A 22,212-nucleotide genomic window follows, 5' to 3' on the forward strand; every position below is an offset into this window, starting at 1 on the left:
CCACCCTCCCTCCCTCCCCCCCTCATAACCACAAAAGTATGTGTTCTTCTTAGTTTATACTAGTTCTCAAGATCTTATAATAGTGGTCTTATACAATATTTGTCCTTTCGCCTCTGACTAATTTCACTCAGCATAATGCCTTCCAGGTTCCTCCATGTTATGAAATGTTTCACAGATTCGTCACTGTTCTTTATCGATGCGTAGTATTCCATTGTGTGAATATACCACAATTTATTTAACCATTCATCCATTGATGGACACCTTGGTTGCTTCCAGTTTTTGCTATTGTGAACAGAGCTGCAATAAACATGGGTGTGCATATATCTGTTCCTGTGAAGGCTCTTATTTCTCTAGGGTATATTCCGAGGAGTGGGATTTCTAGGTTGTATGGTAGTTCTATTCCTAACTTTTTAAGAAAACACCAGATAGATTGCCAAAGTGGTTGTACAATTTTACATTCCCACCAGCAGTGTATAAGAGTTCCAATCTCTCCACAGCCTCTCCAACATTTATTATTTTCTGTTTTTTGGATTAATGCCAGCCTTGTTGGGGTGAGATGGAATCTCATTGTAGTTTTAATTTGCATTTCTCTAATGGCTAATGATCGAGAGCATTTTCTCATGTATCTGTTAAAAAGCTGCCTGAATATCTTCTTTAGTGAAGTGCGTGTTCATATCCTTTGCCCACTTCTTGATTGGGTTGTTTGTCTTTTTGTGGTTGAGTTTTAACAGAATCCATATACATATATTTTTAACATCATGGAAATACAACTTCTAAAAATAATAAAACAATAATGTAATAATTCTTAGTTGTCTTTTCAAGTTGTCAAACATTTATTGAACCTCATCTATGTCCCAAGAATACAAAATAGTGAATGAAACTGTCTAATAAGATAGCAAGGGTATGTGTTTTGAAGGCAAAAAGACCTGTGTCTGAATCCTGAATTTGCCACTAATTAGCTCTGTAAATTTAACTTTACCTGTTTGAGAACTCAGTTGTCTTTTTTTTTTTTTTAAACAAAATGTAGATAATCTTATATCATGTACCTCATACCATGTCTGAATCACAGAGAGGTCAGTAGGTCATTAAACAGTAATTCTAAGTATGGTCCTGGCTTTTGTGGATTATATAGTCTAGTTGGGGACATGACTGGCTTTATACAACTTCTGCAGGGGTGTGGATCAGGCCTGCACCCTCAGGTGTAAACCTTAAAAGCTTGGAAGGAGGATGGCATTGTTCAGTTGGGAGAAGGGAAAATGGTGTAAGGATTTAGCAGTAGGAGTCACATGTCAGGGATGAGAAGCAGAGTTGATTCAGGGAGCCCTGTGGCAGGATACAGAGGTGGACCTCGAAGCACATAATTAGAACTTAATCTGATTCAAGAAGCATTTCAAGCAGGGAGTGCTTCTAAGTAAACATGTAATACAAGGACAAATATGTATTTAGCAAAATATCACCCAGGGTCAGATTATACTCTTAAATGTTACTCACTGATAAATATCATGTACACATATAACTAATCTATTCTGTGGCATTAGGGGACTGCATTAAAATTTAAGGCCTGTCTAAATAAGTTAAAGTATGATGAACAGGATTTGGTAATGAAAAGTTAACCAGAACTGAATCAAAGGTAAAACTTTACATAGGTTGGTCTTTCTTCATCTGTCCCATACAAAAGCAAGTGTTTTATATTCAGTATGTCGCCTTGTTTCCTGCGAAATTCATATATTTGTGACCCATAATTTGCTGGGTGGCCACATGTGTTTGAGATGTTCTCAGCTAGCAGTTAGATGCATATAGCACTATATGGTGTAACAGCTAAGGGTGAGGGCTCTGGAGCCAAATTACCAGAGATTTGAATCCTGGCTTTACCACTTAGTTGTGTAACCCTGGGAGAGTTATTTAATTTCTCTGTAACTCTGTTTCCTCATCTTTAAAACATAGATAAGTATGGTATTTAAGCTCTCGTAAGAACTGAATTAATACAAGTAAAGTTTCCAGAAAGTTGCCTGGCTCAGATTAAGCACTCAGTAAATGTTAGCCACTATTATTGTTGTTACAATTATTAAAGGAAGATCTTCAAATTATTAAAGATCTGCTGCTGCCTTCCAGGAACTTAAGAACTAACATGGTTCTGTAAAAACTTCTATGGAACTCAAAATGCTTTCTGGACACTGGCACATAGGCTCATTATGAAGGGTGGATGCAGTCTGCCTTTGGGCAGTAGTTACTGAACACCTACCAGCTAGTGGCTAAAGGAAAGCATGTACCATTTGCCATGTGTCCTAGTGGAGCGGCAGCATGACCTCTGAGACTGAATTCCCACTGCATCAGCAGTCCAAGTGGAAGTCTTGTGACAACCCAATGACTTTCCAGAGCCTTTCTGTAAAGTCAGCTGACTGCATTGGCCCTTCTCCCAGCAAACAGGTGTAAATATCACTAGAATCTACCACCACACCACCAAGCAATCTCTCGGCAGGGGGGTTAAGAATTAAATGATCCTTGGAGAATGATATGACCCTCAATTCCAGAGGTCTAATTATGGTGAACTATTCTGAAAATGTAAAACATTAATCTTATACTCTCCAAAAGTAATAGAACACAATTTCTTACGAGGAGAAAAAAAAAAGTCTAAGCCTCCCTTTGGAAGGCTAATCACTGGTTGTTTTTTAAAGATGAATTAATTATCTCAGGTTATTGAGCTGCAGTGATTTTTAAAATATGGATAAAAGAAAAAAAAAAGCAGTGAAAAGGAAAGAGTTGGGGAGTTAGGAGGCAAGAGCTTGCAACTGGTAGTTGGAGGGAGAAGTAGGAAGGGAAAAATACAACTAACAGGTGGAGAATGAGCTATGTTAGCCAGTCAATATATATTGAGCTCTAACTATCTTTATTGCACTGTGCTAGGCAACCTGGAAAATCAGACAATGGTAAGATACAGTCACTACCTCAAGGAATATAAACGGTGGTTGGAAAGACAAAGAAATGACATGCTAATACTTTGAGATGAGTCATAAAGTCTTATGATACACATAATCAACTGCCTACATACTATATTTATACGTATTATAAATAAGTTCAGAGATCACCAGGGGGCTGGAACCCTGTGGTATAAGAGAAAAGGAAATTCCTGCCAGAAACTAGAAAGAAAAAATACAAAAAGTGAAAGGTCATATGGAACTGCAAATGTGCCAGCAGCACTGTACCTGGCTACTTTAAATGGTTATTAGATGATATTAGGGAATTCCCTACTACTCATTATGTTAGTTTTATAATAATATTGGACAATGTCCTCATTTTTTGGTGATATATCCAGAATATTCAGGAATAAAGTATCATGATGTTGGCATTATGTTAATTGTTGAATTGAGGCGATGGATATCTGGGAATTCATTGTACTACTCTTTACTTTTCTGGATACTTTTGAATTTTTATAATGAAAAGTTAAAAAATAAAAAGCATAATTAAATTTAAAGGAATGCATAAAGAAAAGATTGAAAGGAAATACAACAAAAATTCCGTCAATGGCTATGTTAGGATGATGGATGAATTCTTCCCCTTTTACTCCAATTTCCAAGTGCTTTGCAATGTGTTTATGTTGCTTTTAGAATGGAAGAATGTGAAAGCTACGTGTAAACTTAAAAATTTGACAGGCCAGACATGGTTAAAAGGTGTCTGAAAAAGTTCTGCAAGGTGTTAGGTGTCTTCATCATCTTAAAAATACTAAAAAACAGGAAGGGCGGGGCAGGTAAACATCGCTGTCGCTAGCGTTTACTTCTGCTTTTTTAAATCCTAGGGGTTAGTTGCTGTTACTTTCAAATTATTTCAAGCCCAGATGCAATCATTTGACATGCAAAGGTTTTGTACTGGTGTTACTCCAGAAATGATGACAAAATAAACTGAAGGTTAAAGTGTAAGCTTTAAGCTCAATTCTGTAAGCGTAAAGTGACACTTACGAATCCTGGAGGAGCAAATAAATCTCTAAAATTTAGCAATTCATAGCTTAGTGGAAGGATCACATCCCTTGCTCTTTCTTTATTCTCTCATCCACACAAACGCAAGCTTAAAAATGTCTTCAACCGTGGCTCTCCCACGAGAGATTATTACAGTTGTCAAAGACTATTTTCAGAGAAATTTCTAGTTGATGTGAAATTAGCCACTAACATTAAGACACTTCTGTTGAAATTTGCCTACTCATTGTTTATATGAGAAATAAGAACACTACTGGCATATACATGACATTTTTCCAGAATTTCTTAACATCCCATACATATGTAAAACTCTGTAGGCGAAAGTTCTAAAACTCACTGCAAGATGTTCAGAATTGGAAAGACACTATTTCCAGCACCACAGCCAACCTAAAACCAAAAGAAGAAACAAATACCATGAAAACAAGGTTACATTTTTCTCACCAATGTCACATTTTCTATTAAAAACAATGAAAAAACAAACTGGAAGAAATGTACCGGCTCTCTAGGTAGAGAAGAATTTTCTAAATTCAAAAGCAATGGAATAAACCACGAAGAATAATACTGGGAAATCTGACTATGGAAATATTCAAAACTAGTGCACAATGAAGCCTAAAATCAACTGAATTAAAAGATGACTGACACACTGTGAAGAAAACATGTGCAATAAATACAATAAAGGGCAGTGCTCAAAAACAAAAAAACCCAAACCAGATAAATAACCAAAGGAAATAAATGGACAGAAAGCAAAAGAAGTACAAGTGGCTTCTAAACATTTGAAGAACCATCTCATTTCCTTATAATCAAAGGGATGCAAATTAAAATAAGATACAATTTTTTGTCTACCAAAGTATAAAACACTAAAATAACAATATTCAAGCCAATGAGTGTGATGAAACATAGTCTCATTGGCTTGAATTGGTATTGGCACAACTTTATAGAAAGCAATTTGTCAGTGTGTTTTAAGAGCATCAAAAATTTTCATGAGTTAAAAACTAGTAAAAATCTAAACCATGACAATAAAACAAAATGCAGCTAGTCTTTCCACAAGGACATTTGCTACAGAACACTTGAACAATTTAAAAGCTCAGTAAATGTGAAAATATGTTAATAAAATTATAGTATTCCATACAGTAAAATATTTTGTAGCCAAGAAAAATGTCTATACAGAATCTAGAGGGAAAGTACTTATGGTATAATGTTAAAAAGAAACAAAACAAAACCCAAAAATACATGTACAGTATAGCTTAACTATATAAAACAGTATAAAAAGGACCAAATATCAGTAATGTTAACAGTGGTTAAGTTCCTTGTTTGTGGGACTGTGGATAATTTCATTTATCTTATCTACTATTTAGCAGGAAAACTCTGGGGGCGTAGTGGTTAAGAGCTTGGCTGCTAATCAAAAGGTGGACAGTTCGAATCCACTAGGCACTCCTTGGAAGCTCTATGGAATAGTTCTACTCTGTCCTATAGTGTCGCAATGAGTTGGAATCAACTCGATGACAATGTGTTTTTTTTACTATTGAGCAAATTCTCTGTAATTATCTATATTACCTTTATAATTAGAAAGAAAATACTTATTTTTAAAAATTAAAAAACCAAGGTTGACACTTGAGTATAGCAAATTATATATCTCACTTATTTCTATTTCACCTAAAAAGGGGTTATAACAGAGAGAGAGGAGAGAGAGAGAGATTAAGGTCAAAACCTTTTTGGTACTTAAAAATGCATTCAAGTTAGGAATTAAAACAAACAAAAAACAAAATTAAAACCACAAACTAAAAACCTGACTAATTAATTAAAGACATGAGTCTCATAAATATTCGTTATGCACAAAAGTATACCAAACACTTATTTAGTCAGATTTGATCATTTTCCATCTGGAAAAACCTGGACCATTAATAAAATAATATGGTATGTAAAATGATTTGCTACCTCCTGTCTTTGCCCCTAGAGTACATACAGTACCTCTAGTATTCTGAAAGTGGCATTGCTACCAGGAAACAAGTCAGTCTTCAGAGGTCCTTTTCTATGCTCTTCAGAGTCTGGTTTGGAAAAATCAGATTCTGCTTTGCTTCGACCATTTGATGAGCCAGGATTTTTCTTGTAGTGATTTTTTTCTTCAGGCATAGTAGGGCAGTGCATTCTTGAGAAACAATTTGCTGTATTAGTTTTTACATGATCCCATGATAATTCTCCCACCTTCTCTGTAGTTTTTTGATCAACTGGAAGAATTTCAGGAAATTCCCTCAACAGCCAATTACGATCCTTGAAAAATTTATTCTTATGAATCTTGTAAAATGTGTCCCAATATTTACTAGCTTCACTCTCATACTTAACTAAAATAGAAAAGAAAAAGAGATCTATTTTACTATGAATTATATTTTCACTTAGTTACTCTTTTAATGACTAAATATATTTAATAATTAAATATTGTTAAATATATTACATACATTATTTGTCATTTATAAAAATTATATTTGATATTGAATAATTCTAACATTAGTATGAAGTATGAATCAAGAAATATTGGAAGCTATCAAAAATGAAATGGAACGCTTGAAGATCTATATCCTAGGCGCTGGTATTGGCCATTTTGAATCAGACAACCATATGGTCTACTATGCTGGGAAGGACAAATTGAAGAGAAAGGAACACCATCGCATTCTTCATTAAAAAGAACATCTTAAGATCTATCCTGAAATACAACGCTGTCAGTGATACAATACCCTTGTGTCTACAAAGAAGGCCAGTTCATATGACTATTATTAAAACTTGCACACTGACCACTAATGCCAAAGATGAAGAAACTGAACTTTTTACCAACTTCTGCAGTCTAAAATTGATCAAACATGAAATCAAGGTACCTTCATAATTACCGGTGATTAGCATGCAAAAGTTAGAAAACAAAGAAGGATCGGTAGTTGGAAAATATGGCCTCGGTGATAGAAGCAACGTTGCATGATAGAATTTTGAAAGACCACCAACTTACTCACTGGAAACACCTTTTTTCAACAACACAAATGACAATTATACATATGGACCTAGCTGGATGAAAAACACAGAAATCGAATTGACTACATCTGTGAAAAGAGACTATTAGAAGCTCAGAATCATCAAGCAGAACAAGATCAGTGGTCTGCAGAATAGGCCATCAACTGCTCATATGCAATTTCAAGTTGAAGCTGAAGAAAACTAAAACAAGTCCACGAGAGCCAAAGTATGACCTTGAGAAAATCCCACCTGAATTTAGAGACCATCTCAAGAATAGATTTGATGTGCTGAACATTAATGACTGCAGACCAAGAGTTGTGAGATGACATCAAGAACATCACATGTGAAGAAGCAAGAGGTCATTAAAAAGACAGAAGAGAGAAAAGACCAAAATGGATGTCAGAGGAGACTGAAAATTGCTCTAGAATGTAGAGTAGCTAAAGCAAACAGAAGAAATGATGAAGTAAAATAGCTGAACAGAAGATTTCAAAGGGCAGCTCGAGAAGACAAATCAATTATTACAACGAAATGTGCAAAGACCTGGAGTTAGAAAACCAAAAGGGAAAAATACACTTGGCATTTCTCTTCCTGAAAAAACTGAAGAAAATATTCAAGCCTTAAATTGTAATTATTGACGGATTCTCTAGGTAAAAAATTGAATGCTACAAGAAGCATCAAAAGGTGACCAAAGAAATATACAAAGTCACTGTACCAAAAAGAACTGGTCGACATTCAACCATTTTAGGAGGTAGCATATGATCAAGAACCGATGGTACTGGAGGAGGAAGTCCAAGCTGCACTGAAGGCACTGGCAGAAAAACAAGGGTCCAGGAACTTACAGAATACCAATTAAGATGCTTCAACAAATGGATGTAACACTGGAAGTGCTCACCCGTCTACGTCAAGAAGTTTGGAAGACAGTTACCTGGCCGGCCGACTGGAAGAGATCCATATTTGTGCCCATTCCAAAGAAAGATGATTCAACAGAATGGAGAAATTATTGAACAATATCATTAATATCATATGCAAGTGAAAATTTTACTGAAAGTAATTCAAATACAGTTGAAGCAGTACATCAACAGGGAACTGCCAGAAATTCAAGCTGGATTCAGATGAGAACATGCTATGACAGATATCACTGCTGATGTCAGACAGATCTTGGCTGAAAGCAAAGGATACCAGAAAAATGTTTACCTGTGTTTGACTACACAAAGTCATTTAACTATGAATCATAAGAAATTATGGGTAACACTGCAAAGAATGGGAATTCCAGAACACTTAATTGTGCTCATGAGGAACCTGTACACAGACCAGGAGGCAGTCGTTTGTACAGAACGAGGGGATACTGCGTGGTTTAAAATCAGAAAAGTTATACGTCAGGGTTGTATCCTTTCACCATACTTATTCGATCTATATGCTGAGCAAATAATCCAAGAAGATGGACTATATGAAGAAGAATGGGGCATAAGGATTAGAGAAAGACTCATTAACAACCCGTGACACACAGATGGTACAACCTTGCTTACCAAAAGTGAGGAGGACTTTAAGCAGTTACTGATGAAGATCAAAGGCTACAGCCTTCAGTGTGGATTACACCTCAACATAAAGAAAACAAAAATTGTCACAACTGGACCAATAAGCAACATCATGATAAACGGAGAAAAGATTGTCGTTGTCAAGAATTTCACTGTACTTCGATGAACGCCCATGGAAGCAGTAGTCAAGGAATCAAACTATGCAATGCGCTGTGCAAATCTGCTGCAAAAAAATCTCTTTAAAATGTTTAAAAGCAAAGACTAAGGTGCGCCTGACCCAGCCATGGTATTTTCAATCACCTCATATGCATGTGAAAACTGGACAATGAATAAGGAAGACTGAAGTAGAATCACGTGTTTGAATTATGGTGTTGGTGACGAATATTGAATAGACCATGGACTGCCAGAAGAACGAACAAATCTGTCTTGGAAGAAATACAGCCAGAATGCTCCTTAGACGGAAGGATGGCAAGACTTTGTCTCATTAGACATGTTATCAGGAGGGACCAGTCTCTGGAGAAGGATATCATGCTTAGTAAAGTAGAGGTCAGCGAAAAAGAGGAAGACCCTCAGAGAGATGGACTGACAGTGGTTACAAAAATGGGCTCAAACATAGCAAAGATCGTGAGGATGGCACAGGATCGAGCAATGTTTTGTTCTGTTATACACGGGGTTGCTATGAGTCGGAACTGACTCAGCGGCTCCTATTAATAACAATATTATTATAATAACTTTCATTTATCTGATGATTTTCTTTTTTACCTCTTAAAGGTTAAAACTACTAGGTTTTTAATTCTCTTAAAATGTGTCACGGTGTGGCATTTTTAGTCCCATTCCCATAAATCTGCTTCTGTTTTAATAGTTTGGCCAATAAATTATTGTGAGAATAATCTTCGCAAGCTACTTTCTGCAGTTTTATCTTGAAATCTTAATAATCACATTTTTACTAATAACCTATCAGTTTCTTCATTATTTTAGAGAAAGGATATCCTCAAAATCAGAACCACTGCTCCTGACTCCTGGAGTCTAGGGGTCATCCCACAACTTCATTCTTCCTTCCACCTCCAGAGTCAACTCGTAGTTACTGGTATCTCCTAACAAGAGGCCTTAAAAAGAATTTCTGATGCTTTCTTAAAACCGATATGTATTTTGTGATGTCATCCCTTAGATTTCCCTGGATCCCTGGATCAGGGTTAGGTCAACAGTCTTGGGGCTCCAGGCAATTCTTATCTTACTGCCTCTTGCTATCTGTACCTTTAATTAATAAAATAACTAATTCATCTACTCATTTGTTCATTCAACAAACATTTCTTGAATACTATTATGCACCAGGTCTAATTCCTGGGTTAGGGATTACTTTCACCCAATGTGGGCATATGACATTTTAAAAGTACTTCCAAAGAATGAAAAAGGTTTCTATTGATATAGAACAATTTCCAGGATTTGGTAACAGACGAACAAGCAAGATGTACAAAAGTGTATTATGTAGCCATTTATGTAAAAATCACACACATATATGCACATTGTGTGTGTGTGTGTGTATATGTGTGTGTGTGTATACAAACAGTAATTAGAATATAGTATCTTAGTTAATTTGTGGAGCTATTTCCCTAAGAATTAACTGGGGTAGGAGGTAACTTAAAGTAAAGATGTTCATAGCAGTTGTATCTATAATAAGAAAAAGTGGGAAACAGCTCAAATATATATATATATATACATACACATACATATTTGTTTGTATATGTACAGAATACTTCTGTGAGGATAATCACATAATTAGTAATACTGATTGCCTCCAGAGAGGCGCGCGGAGTGGTTAAGGACCAGAGTTGGAGGCAGAATTTTCATCTGAATTTTGATCCATGTGAATCTACCATCTATTAAAAAATGAACTGAACTAAAATAAAAACTCATTTCCTTTATAACTTTAAGCAGTTGTCTGCAGTTAGGTTCATCTTTGTTCCCAGAGCCCTGTCCTGAACCCTTTAGTTTTCCTTTTCTTCCTTCCATTTTTATCTTTATGGCCTTGTACCATGGATCTCCACCCATCTGGCCACAAGACTTCCTTCCCATCAAGGCTGAATTGTATCTGGCAGCGGGACTGCTATAAAGACAGAAATTCCCATCTGTATTTAAGGGCTGAGAAATGAAAGTGGATCTCTGTAACAAAAGAATTATGTTATGTTGAAGTAAAAAACACATCTTCACATCTGCACTAATGGAAAGAAGCCTATTTATGGTTCATTTAAAAATGCTGTGCGTTTATGTCTAAAATAGTTCTATGTCTGCTTTTAATAATTGACATGTACCTGATCATACTGTGCATGAAAATAAAACAACATTCTGAAATCAGACTCGGGGGAACTAGAAAAATACCCCAGGGTCTTCTTCTATCTTTTCTCTTCTTCCTTTACCTTAAAAACTCTCTTTGTAACTCATGCCATGCTGGTAATAGATTCTCAGTCTAATAAAAAGCAGCCATCTACAAAGACATACTTCTAGTCAAATACCTAGTATTTGAGAAGCCCTTGTGGCACAGGAAACCCTGGTTACATGCCACAGCTGCTAACCAAAAGGTTGGCTGTTTGAATCCACCAGGCACTCCTCAGAAACTCTATGGGGCAGCTCTACTCTGTTCTATAAGGTTGCTATGAGTCGGAATCAACTCAACGGCAACAGGTTTGGTTTGGTTTTTATGGTGGCACAGTGGTTAACTGCTTGGCTGCTATCCAAAAGGTCGTTAGTTTGAACCCACCAGATGCACCCTGGAAACCCTATGGGGGTAGTTCTACTCTGTCCTATAGGATCACTATGAGTCAGACTCAACTCGATGGCAGCAGGCTTGGGCTAGTATTTGAGTTTCCAATATTAAGCTACTTGTGAAGTGAATTTGAGTCAAATGGTAACTAGAATATAATACTATATCGTGATTAATTTGTGGAACTATTCCCCTAAGAATTAATTGGGGTAGATGGTAACCTGAAGTAAAATATTCATAGCAGTTGTATTTAAAAGTAGGAAATAGCTCAAATGCCCAACAACATAGGATGATCAAGCAAACTGCAGCACATCAAAACCTTATATGAGAATGAAAAATTAAAGTATAATAATATTGAGGGAAACAGTCACAAATAATGCTGATTGCAACTCTGTAAAATAAATTTTATATCCATCCATTAAAATCAGAAGAACATTCGGGATGATGGTAGCAATTTAATGATTATTAGTTAATTCTTTCTTTTGTAAAGTTTTGCCTGTATCTTATACAAAGATGAAGAATTTTAACTGAATTCATCATTCAATTTGCCTAAATAGTTTCTTCATGTAGAGAAACTATGATGAGGAGGTTGAACTCGAGTATTTTTAAAGCCTATTTATGTTTTAAAAATTCTATGTACTTTCCTATTAAACCCTATGAATTTATGAAGAACATTATCAGTTCTACAAACTAAAATTTTGGATCATACTTATATTTTAAACATGAGGCTGAACTACTGTTTTAATTTTTACAGTTCATAAAGAAAATGAACCTGTAGTGAGAGGAATGCAATCTGAGGCAGATATCACATATATTAAGCACGTAAACTCAACCCTAGCCTATCCAATCTCTAAAAATGACCTGACTACTATTAGAAGAAGGAGCCCTGGTGGCACAATCATTAAGTACTCGGCCGCTTACCGAAAGGTTGGAGGTTTGAACCCACCAAGCAGTTCTGCTAGGGGAGAAAGACCTGGCATGCTGCTTCCATAAAGGCTCCCAAAACCAAAACCACACCCCATCGCCGCTGAGTTGATTCTGACTCATAGTGACCCTATAGGACAGAGCGGAACTGCCCCATAGGGTTTCCAAGGCTGTAAATCTTTACGGAAGTGGACTGCAACATCTTTTTCCTGCAGAGCAGCTGGTGGTTCTGAACCACCAACCTCTCAGTTAGCAGCCAAGCACTTAACCACTGTGCCACCAAGGTTTTGGCTCTGTAGAGATTACAGCCTAAAAAGCCCTAAGGGGCAGTTCTATTCTATCACTTGGGGTCGCTATGAGTCAAAAAAGCAACTCGATGACACCTAACAACAACAACTATTAGAAGACAATGGTCAAGATCTACTAGTATATATACTTTCAAGATCACTTTCTCAAGTATTTCCAACCCAGGAATTAGAAGAAAAAAATTTAAACAATTGCATAAATCATTATGCCAATAACAACAGCATTAAAAATAATAACAATAATACATATCGAGTGTTTATTATGTGCCAGACACTATGTCAAATGTTTTACTTGGATTTTTTTTTTCCCTATTTAATCCTAACAATACTCTTAAGATCAGCACATGATTATTCCAATTTACAGATGAAGAAATTAAAGGTTCCCGCCCATTGCCGTCAAGCCCATTCCGACTCATAGCAACCCTATAGGACAGAGCAGAACTGCCCCATATGGTTTCCAAGGCTGTAAATATTTATGAAACCAGACTGCCTAATCTTTCTCCCTTGGAGCAGCTATCGGGTTCGAGCTGCCAACTTTCAGTTAGCAGCTGAGTGCTTTAACCATTGTACCTCCAGGCCCCTCAATTAAAAATTAGAGGAGATAAAAAATTTCCCAAGGTCACTCAGCTAGTAGTAGAGCCAGGACCTGGAACAAGTCTGTTGGACTCTGAATCCCAGGCTCTTAACCATTAAATTATACTACCTTCCTAACAAAGTCGATAGTCATCCCCTCCAAACATTTCTGAAAATAACCTGTTTTTCTGATACTGTACTTTCATCTAAATTATGACGCATCAAGTTGAAATGAAAACTCCAGCAGGACTTATAATCAGTATAAGCAAATCCTAAAACTAATCTTGATTGTCATTAACCTTCATTAAAACAGATCAGAAATACAGAATTAACTAAACTCCATTCTTTGAATTACATAAAATAGAAACTATGCAAAAGCATACAATGAAATGATGGTAAGCAATGGGAACGTAAAATGCTCTATGAGAATAAACAGGTTTGTGGGACAGAAATAGAACAGAGAAGGATGGGCTGGAGTAAAGTCTAATAGACTGCCTCCCAGCCCCTTTTTTTTCTGCTTTCTGATTTTGGCAATATCTCCAATCAATGCTGTCTACTCCATAGGTTCCCAGTAATGTGTGACATCTTGTGAGGCCCTACAGAGGCTCAATCAAACTCATCATAATTATGATTATGAGACAACAAACACTTTCAGAGTATAATGTAATTTCCTAACCATGAGAGTGTCTGTGGTAACAGGAATTGGAAGAGTTAACTCTTGGACTGTAAGTGAAAAATTTAGTCTCAACCTGCTGTTAATTCATCACAAGTTCAGGCCAATACTGATAAAAGAATACAGTGTAGAGAAAACAGTCCTTTCTTCATCTTGTCTAACTGACCTTCTAAACAGGTATATTAATAATAAATTCTTCTTGAAGGAGCCATTTTTTCATTTTACTATGCTAGGTTGCAGATTCACAGTTATCTGCCAAAGACAGTAAAAGGGATGTAGTAATCTGTTTAACCACAGCCAGATGAAGCAACTTCTCAATTATTCACTTATTAAATTCAATACTGCTGAGGGGAAGAAGGAATATGACACACTAACCATACTTAAGTATTCAGAATTCACCCCGAATCACACTGAATATCACAACTAAGAAACTGAATTAAACCACTTATGCATCTCTGACATATATAATGATTAATGTGAATTATGAAAATTTATTCTAAGTTGCTATGTAACAAAAAGCAATTTAAAGTTATTTTTACACATCAATTACGTAAATACCTGAACTCTCAAAGTTGGAAATTTCCATGTGTCACTGGTAAAATTCCTTGTCTAATAAAAGAAAACGCTTAAGGTTACAAAATTAAAAGTATACTCCTGAGAGCACTGCATGAAATTTTAAGTAACTTTAAGTAATTTAAGCAAACTTACAAACAAGTCTAAACCCTAAGTTTAAAAGCGCACAAAACTTTCTTTTTCTATTTTTTTTCCACATGGGACATTCTCTCAAGTGGTAAGATATATATAAGATAAGGCATGATGAGATTGTTTTGCTATTTTGCTTGACATAGATATTTTACCCTAGGTAGGTGGTTATTTACAAGGGTATTTTCAAATAAAAATAGCAGTTGCTTTTATTATTAAGTTTTAAAAATCCATTACATTTGGTAAATAATCAGCTGAGATATAACACACTGGAGATGTTTTTAGGAAATTATAAAATACAATCATGTTAACTCAAAAACTGCTAAAAGTATCTTTCTCATCCCTCTGAATTAACCTGCTTTTAAAAGAAATATAGGCTGTGATACAATTTAAAACAAATTACCTAAAGAAAATGTGGAATTTAAAAATTACTTATCTTGGCAATCTAACTGAAAGAAATATTGTCAACGAGAGCCTAGATGTTATACATTTTAATTACAGAACCGAAACATAAACGTCCCTTGGCAAAAAACTATATTATTTAAAGAAAAAAAAAAAATCACTGTAGAGTCAGTTCCGACTCCTAGCGACCCTGTAGGACAGAGTAGAACTGCCCCATAGGGTTTCCAAGGAGTGCCTGGTGGACTCAAACTGCTGACCTTTTGGTTAGCAGCAGTAGTTCTTAACCATGATGCCATCAGGGTTTCCACTCTATTATCAGCGATGGATAAATTCTTATTCTCAGAATTATGAAGGGGTTTCCTAACTTCAGTTCTCACCACCAGCTGAGACAGTACATGAGAAGTGGGAAATGGGAGTGACAGGGGAAAATGACATACGGAAACAGACAAATGTGCTGGAGAGTTGGCCAGCATGGGAGAACCAGCAGTATTTCTACCCTGTGGCATTCAAATAAGTGAGATAAGGTCAATGAACAGAGATCCTGCTGCATAATAACCTGCACGTGAAATACTTTGTGATGGCAGAAAACTGGCTCTTTCAAAGACTCAGGAATCTTCTAGATAAGAGGAGATGGTAGTTAACAGAGGCACTGGCAGAAGAATCATGTCAAAGCCTTGAAGATCTTGAAAGTTTGGGAACAGAGCTTTTAAATGAATCGATTCACCTTGACCCATATTCATCAGAAACATTAAATATCAAATCAGAAGCCTTGCTGGGTCCAGTCCCCTAGCAGAGATTGGATTGAATGGATAGGTAGGTGTTTTCTCTCACTGTAAGGATCCCTGGTAGTGCAACCTGCTAAGCGCTCAACTGCTAACTGAAAGGTCTAAGTTCAAATCCATCAGCTTTCTCCACAGGAGAAAAGACCCGCTGATTTGCTCCTTAAATGTTACTAAAAAAACCCCAAACCCATTGCTGCGGAATCTATTCTGACTCATTGTGACCATACAGGACAAAGTAGAACTGCTCCATAGGGTTTCCAAGGCTGTAAATCTTCACGAAAGCAGACTGCTATATCTTTCTGCCACAGAGAGGCTGGAGGATGATGGGTGGATTAACCAGTAAGCAAGGTACCCCACACGGGTTTACGGTGAAACTGTACACTACAGATTAGTAAGTAAGCACAAGTCAGCCCATGCATACCTTGCTTATTGGGTAATCTGTCCCTGCACCGACCTTTCAGTTAGCAGCCGAACACTTAACCACTGTGCCACCACAGCTCTTTCCATAAAGATTATAGCCTAGGAAACCCTATGGGGCAGGTCTACTTTGTAATATAGGGATGTATTTTTGGTATGAGTCGGAATCGATTCAATGATATGCAACAACAACAAGGTCCCATCACTCAACATAGTTCCTCAGGACAAGTTTTCTTTCTTTACCATCTTCACAGCAGCCTCAGCATGGCTGTTCTGCTCAACCTCGCTTAAGTGTGATGAAACGGTCACCCCTATCGTGTGCTCCTCTCCCTGTATCAGTTCCCTGACATATATGAAGTCCACCATACTGAGCAGAGTTACAGAGGGGATGCAGAGGGGACCCAGCAGAAACCTCTACCACTTCGAGTCATTTTGAAATGGAATCTTTTGTTCTGTGTCTCCACAGTGGCCAGAAAACTTGCTCAGAAAGAGGCTGGACATGCTAATACGCAAACCAAATGCTTCAAAGCAGTATCCTCAGTCCTCCACGGCCTGCTTTTCCTGCTTCTATAGAGAGAGGCCAGTCACCACCTTTCTATTTCAGTCACATTATGGTTCTGTGGGAACTGTCATTTTCCTTTACTGCGGTTTCCAAGGCCCTAAAATAACCTTCTCATTAGCTTCACTCAAGTTCATTGTTAACATAAATAGGCCAAAACAGGCAGCCACCGTACAGAGCACTTTAAGTGAACATTATCAGCACTGCTCATCTATTCATGTTCTAAAGAGAAATATTCAAAAGAGGACGAAAAAAAATCCTTGGTTTCTTGTATTATCAGGAAATACACTGTGGATAATTTTTAACTTCCTGGAAATGAATTAAGATGACAGATAACTTTTAATCCAGTTTGGGCTTGACTCTATGTCACATCCAGGTGGCTGCTAGCAAAAGCTTTAGTAATGTGGAAAATATGTCTGTGCAGCTGCTGGCAAAGAAGCAAAGTTATACTTCCTCAGAAACAGTGTGACAGAGTTCCTACAAAGGAATGCTATGCTGGCTGATTTGCAAGCAGGAGAATTGCCACTGGTATGCACCCTCAAATCCAGCCCCAACACTCCCTGACCATATCCCACTCCAGGCCTGCACGGCTGGAGCTCATAAAAATAGAATGGTTCCATTTTGGATCAGGTGGTCCCCTTTCCTGTCCACCCCCTAGGACACATTAATGCTTAAGATGAGGAAGGAGAACTAGCTGTAAGGAATAGAAAACGATGCCAGAGGATAAGATAGATCATCACTATCCCCTTCAAGGGAGCTAATGTCTCATTAACTCAGTTTCTACAGCTACTTTTGCTTCAAACTTCAGCCTCAATTTTAGACCAACGTCACTGGAACAATAGTTACCTATCAGTGAGATTTGTGATTTTCATTATGCTTGGCTTTTACAGAGGAATGCAGACATCTTTACCTGGGGAGTTTCCAGACAGCTGATCACTCTAGAAACAAAATTCTGGCAAACTTTTTCTATAAATGACCAGATAGTATATATTTTAATATTTGCAGGCCATATGGTCTCTGTTGCAATTACTCAACTCTGTGGTTATACCTTAAAAGCAGTCACAGATATTTTGTAAAGAAATGAGTATACCTTTGTTCCAGTGAAACTTTATTTATAAAAACAGGCAGAGGGCCAGGCTTGGCCCTTAGGCCATAGATTGCTGACCTCTGCTCTGTCTAATGGTTATACTGATGTGGCTATAAGAGTGGCTGAGAAATGATAACAAGAACCAAGTTGTTCTAGAAAAATGAATCTATGGTACTGGAAGCCAGAATAGTGGTTGCTCTTTGTGGGGGAAGAGGTGGAAGAAGGGTTATTGTAATTGGGAAGGGACATGAAGGAGATTCTGGATTACCGGTAATATTGTTTCTTGAGATAGGTGCTGGTTATATAGGTATGCTCATTTTGTTAAAATTTATTTATGATTTGTATTAATTTCTGTGTGTATTACTATGTGTATTATTATTATTTCCTGTGTGTATTATTAAAGTATGCAGTACTTTAATAAACTATTTTTAAAAAAGGAAAAAGAAAAATAACCAAACTGTTCTAAAGGAGAAATCATTTTAAGAAAAATAAAGTTAAAAAAAAAAATCCTATCTAGAGGGTACAGAAGTTGGGGCAAGTTTGTGCTCCTGGTTATGTGGTGAGAAAGACATAGGCCAATTTTTTACAAACTATTTTTGAAGATTGGCAAGACTTTACCTAAATTAAACTGTAAATATCAAAGGCCTTAAATCAGTATTGAAACTTTAAGTTTCTCCTAAAAGATCAATGACATTTGGAATTTGTTGGGAGATTGTAGCATGTGAGATGCACAGTAGCATACCAAAATAAGCATAGCAAGTGGAGAATTTTAAAGTTCTATTTTTATATCTTGTTTGAAATGCCACCTTGTGTGTGTGTGTGTGTGTGTGTGTGTGTGTACGTCCAGAAAAAGCAATAATATGACTACCAAAAGACAAATTAGAGGGTGGATTCACAATTGGCTTCATTAACCTTGGCCCCGCTATACTGGAGGAACTAGGAATTCTCCCAAGTGGAACAAGTGAATTGGCATAGATGGATGCTAAGAACTCTCAAAAGTAATGGCACAATTAGGAGGGCAAGAGAATGAGGTGTGAACTGAATCCCTGGAAGGTAAAACACAAAAACCTGGCTCCAGGAGTTACAGCATGTAGTCATCTACCTTGCTCTTTCAGAAGGACTCGAACAGCTGAGTTTTCTTCTACTTTTTTTCTGGCTGCTTCTTCTTCTTCTTTTGACCATTGCATATGATCCCTGACAAAAAAACAAAAAGACCGTAAAACATGCTTTTACAGGGTGACAAGGGGCACATCTTTCATTCTGGATTAGTCAAAGACGAATGACACCAACACAGTCCATGTCAAATGAATATATTTTGCATCAGATGTTCCTTCTGATACTGCTGGTACGACCCTGAAACTCCTACAGTCCTGTTTAGATCTGGTCGCGTTGTAAACCCCAGACACTGCTTGGAAGGGGCTGCTGACGTATTGTTCCCAGAACACTCTGGTGTCTGATTATTTGGCTGTTGGTACAGTTTGCTGTTTTCTACTCTAAGGCTAAATTAATATGTTTTTTTTTTTTTGTTGTTGTTGTTAGTTTAGGAATAGGACATTCTTTAATAGTTTTTTTAAAGCTCCTTTTATAATACTTGCACTCTAATACTCTGCTGTCAAAGAGATAGGAGTTTTTAAAATATTTTATACTCCCCTGTATTTGTGTATATGTGTTTTTTAAAGTAACATTGGATTTATTTTTCTTATTAACTATTTTAATTATTACAAATGGATTCATTTACATTGAAATGATAGACTACTTGGTTCCATGTAAAAAGGGTCACTTTTTTAAGATCTGGCATTTCCTATAAGTATTTTTCATTTCAAAATTTATTCTCCCTCTAGGTACAGAAATTTATGTACAGAAAAGGAGCCCTGGTGGTGCAATGGCTCTGGGCTGCTAACTGAAAGGCTGGTGGTTGGAGCCCAGCAGCCACTCCACATGAGAAAAAGATGTGGCAGTCTGCTTCAGTACAGATTTACAGATGTGGAAACCCTATGGGACAGTTCTACTCTGTCCTATAAGGTCACAATGAGTCAGAATCAACTGAACAGCAACAGATTTGTTTTTATTTATATGTACACACATTATTTTCAGCTGCAAAAATGTCTTTCTTGGAAAAGAAGCAACTTTTTAATATAAAAAATGGTAATTTCTTGATTTTGTTTTTACAAAGTTTGTACTTCTTTATTTTCAATAGGCAAGACTATAAATGAGTGAAGCAATTCCCTAGAATAAGCCATTTTTTAGATAGTAATTAAAAAAATCATATAATAAAATTTAAGCCCCACCAGACTTAATGGTCTGTTTTTTCTGAGACTAGAAGGATCCCAGAGGTCATGGTCCCCAGACGTTCTGTTAGCCCAAGACAGGAACCATTCTCAAAGCCAACTCTTCAGACAGGGATTGGACTGGACTATAAAACAGAAAATGATACTGGTGAGGAGTGGGCTTCTTGAATCAAGTAGACACATGAGACTATGTGGGCAGCTCCTCTGTGGAGGGGAGATAAGAAGGCAGAGGGAAACACAAGCTGGCTGAATGGACACAGAAAAAGAGGGTGGAGAGAAGGAGTGTGCCTTCTCATTAGGCGAAAAGCAACTAGGAGTATACATAGCAAGGTGTATGAAAGACTGACTTGATTTGTAAACTTTCACTTAAAGCACAATAAAAATTAAAAAAAAAAAAATTAAGTTCCATATAGCCTACTGACAAGTATAGGAAAAAACCCTAGCACTGTTATCTATCCTATGGTATCTGTAGTCATTCTACTGCTGAGAAAGGGATAAATTACAAAATTCTTGGAGGTGCATCATTATGGTGATCAATAAACATTAACAGAACACTTACACATGATCATAATTACTACAATAATAATTACCACCATTCATTATTTATTCTATGCCAGGTCCTGTGCTAAGTACATTAAAAAAAAAAAATTACACACATATATTTCTTATTTAATCTATATGAGGAAACAGAAATGTAGTAACTTGCTCAAAGTCATATAGCTGGTAAGTGGCAGAAGCAGAATTCAAACCCAGGTTTGTCTCATTTCAAAGTCCATCCTCACAACCATCCGTCTATTACCATCTACCAAGGCAGTGGGGATAAAGAGATTTAAGACATAATCCTTGCCCTCCATGGGTTTACATTCTAGCAATGCAGGCAAATAAACAAAAAGTAAATGATAATACAATGCAGCCTACATGGTTAGCACCTGATGAGTGGGAATGTAGCCAACAAACGCTTGCTGGAGCAAACAGGAAGGCTTAATGGAGGAGGAGGGTTTGGGCTTAGGTTAGGGGAAAAGGAAATGGGGCAATTCCATGTGTCATTACAAAGCTGGGAATATGCATGGCCTATACAGGAAACAATGAAAAAAATACATTCTGGCTGGTTCTCTTGGGTAGCTGCAAATGAAGCTGGGAGCTGAGTAATGGTCAGGTTTCAGACGATCTTCAATGTGGGCAGGACAGTTGAGTAATGTGCAAGATACAGTGAAGGGGCGGAGGGATGGGAGGAAGGGTGGCCAATTAGAAGACCCTTGCAGTGGTCTAGAAATAATGAGCCCCTAGGACTAAGATGATGGCAATGGAAAACAGAAAGAAGAGTGGAGGTGGGGATGGGGGAGAGATATTGAGAAAAATTTTGGTTATGACCTGGAGATTAACTAGGTGATAGGAGAGAAGAGTATGGGTCAGGAATGATTCTGAGGTTAAAACTGAGTATCTGGGAAAACAGCAATGACAGAATAAGGAGGTGGTTTAGGTGGACTGATGCTAAACTTGGACCTATTTTAAGTCATGTTTATGCAATCAGGTATGAGAGGGTATATTTTAGTGACCTGGCTATAAATATACCACTGAAAGGTAAGAAACTGCTTTCTTTTGAGAAGGATCAAAACCGGTATACTGAAGTCTCCAGGAAAAGTAAATGATAACTTAAAAATCAGAGTTTTGTGAAAATTTTTATCACCAGCATTTCAAATAAAACCCAAACTTTTATAAGCTAAATAATCATTAAGCAACTTCATCATTTGCTTTAATGAATGAGATTAGATTTGTTTTGACATACTTTAATATACAGTAAATAAGCCATCATACTTTATATGCTGTATGTGTAAATATATATATATGTATGTATAGTATTTACACGACAGTTGTGACATTAAGGGCAAGAAGCCATTAACTAAAAAAATAGCATGGCTAAGGCTGGAAACAAGCTCTTCTCATCTACAAATTTCTACAGCATACAGGAAAGAAAACTGAACAATCCATTTCTCTGTGAAGAATCAAGCTGTGAGACAATGACAGCATATGTGGCCCCTTAACTTTGAGAATCTGTTATAAAACTGTTATTTTAACTTGCTTCTTCCTGAGCATTTAATAGATTTAGTTATTTCTTAAATTACTCTAACTTCCTTACACTGTTCTTTATGTTGCTTCATTTTCTTAACTGCTAAGTGAGGGGAATATTATACCCTAAGCTCCTGCAGAGCAGATTTTTCCTCTGTTCAGTTACAGAGTCCCCACA

At 36.8% G+C, this 22,212-nt stretch overlaps 1 protein-coding gene across 14 annotated transcripts in view; it reads right to left on the reverse strand.

Moving 5' to 3' along the window:
* Positions 1–22,212, reverse strand: part of METTL8 (methyltransferase 8, methylcytidine) — a 114,295-nt gene that overhangs the window by 18,456 nt on the left and 73,627 nt on the right. For 10 of the 14 annotated variants that reach the window (XM_049887412.1, XM_049887423.1, XM_049887421.1 and 7 more), the window contains 3 exons: positions 18,782–18,873; positions 5,937–6,307; positions 4,306–4,355 (listed from right to left, as the gene is read on the reverse strand). In XM_049887412.1, the coding sequence (XP_049743369.1) occupies positions 4,306–4,355; positions 5,937–6,307; positions 18,782–18,873 (513 nt within the window). Of the gene's footprint in view, positions 1–4,305; positions 4,356–5,936; positions 6,308–14,288; positions 14,340–18,781; positions 18,874–19,967; positions 20,093–22,212 lie in introns of those variants that run through there. The other 4 variants (XM_049887422.1, XM_049887420.1, XM_049887425.1 and 1 more) reach the window with 3 other exon arrangements.

This window comes from Elephas maximus, chromosome 6, assembly GCF_024166365.1.
Source record: "Elephas maximus indicus isolate mEleMax1 chromosome 6, mEleMax1 primary haplotype, whole genome shotgun sequence".
In the NCBI taxonomy this organism is placed as follows: Eukaryota; Metazoa; Chordata; class Mammalia; order Proboscidea; family Elephantidae; genus Elephas; species Elephas maximus.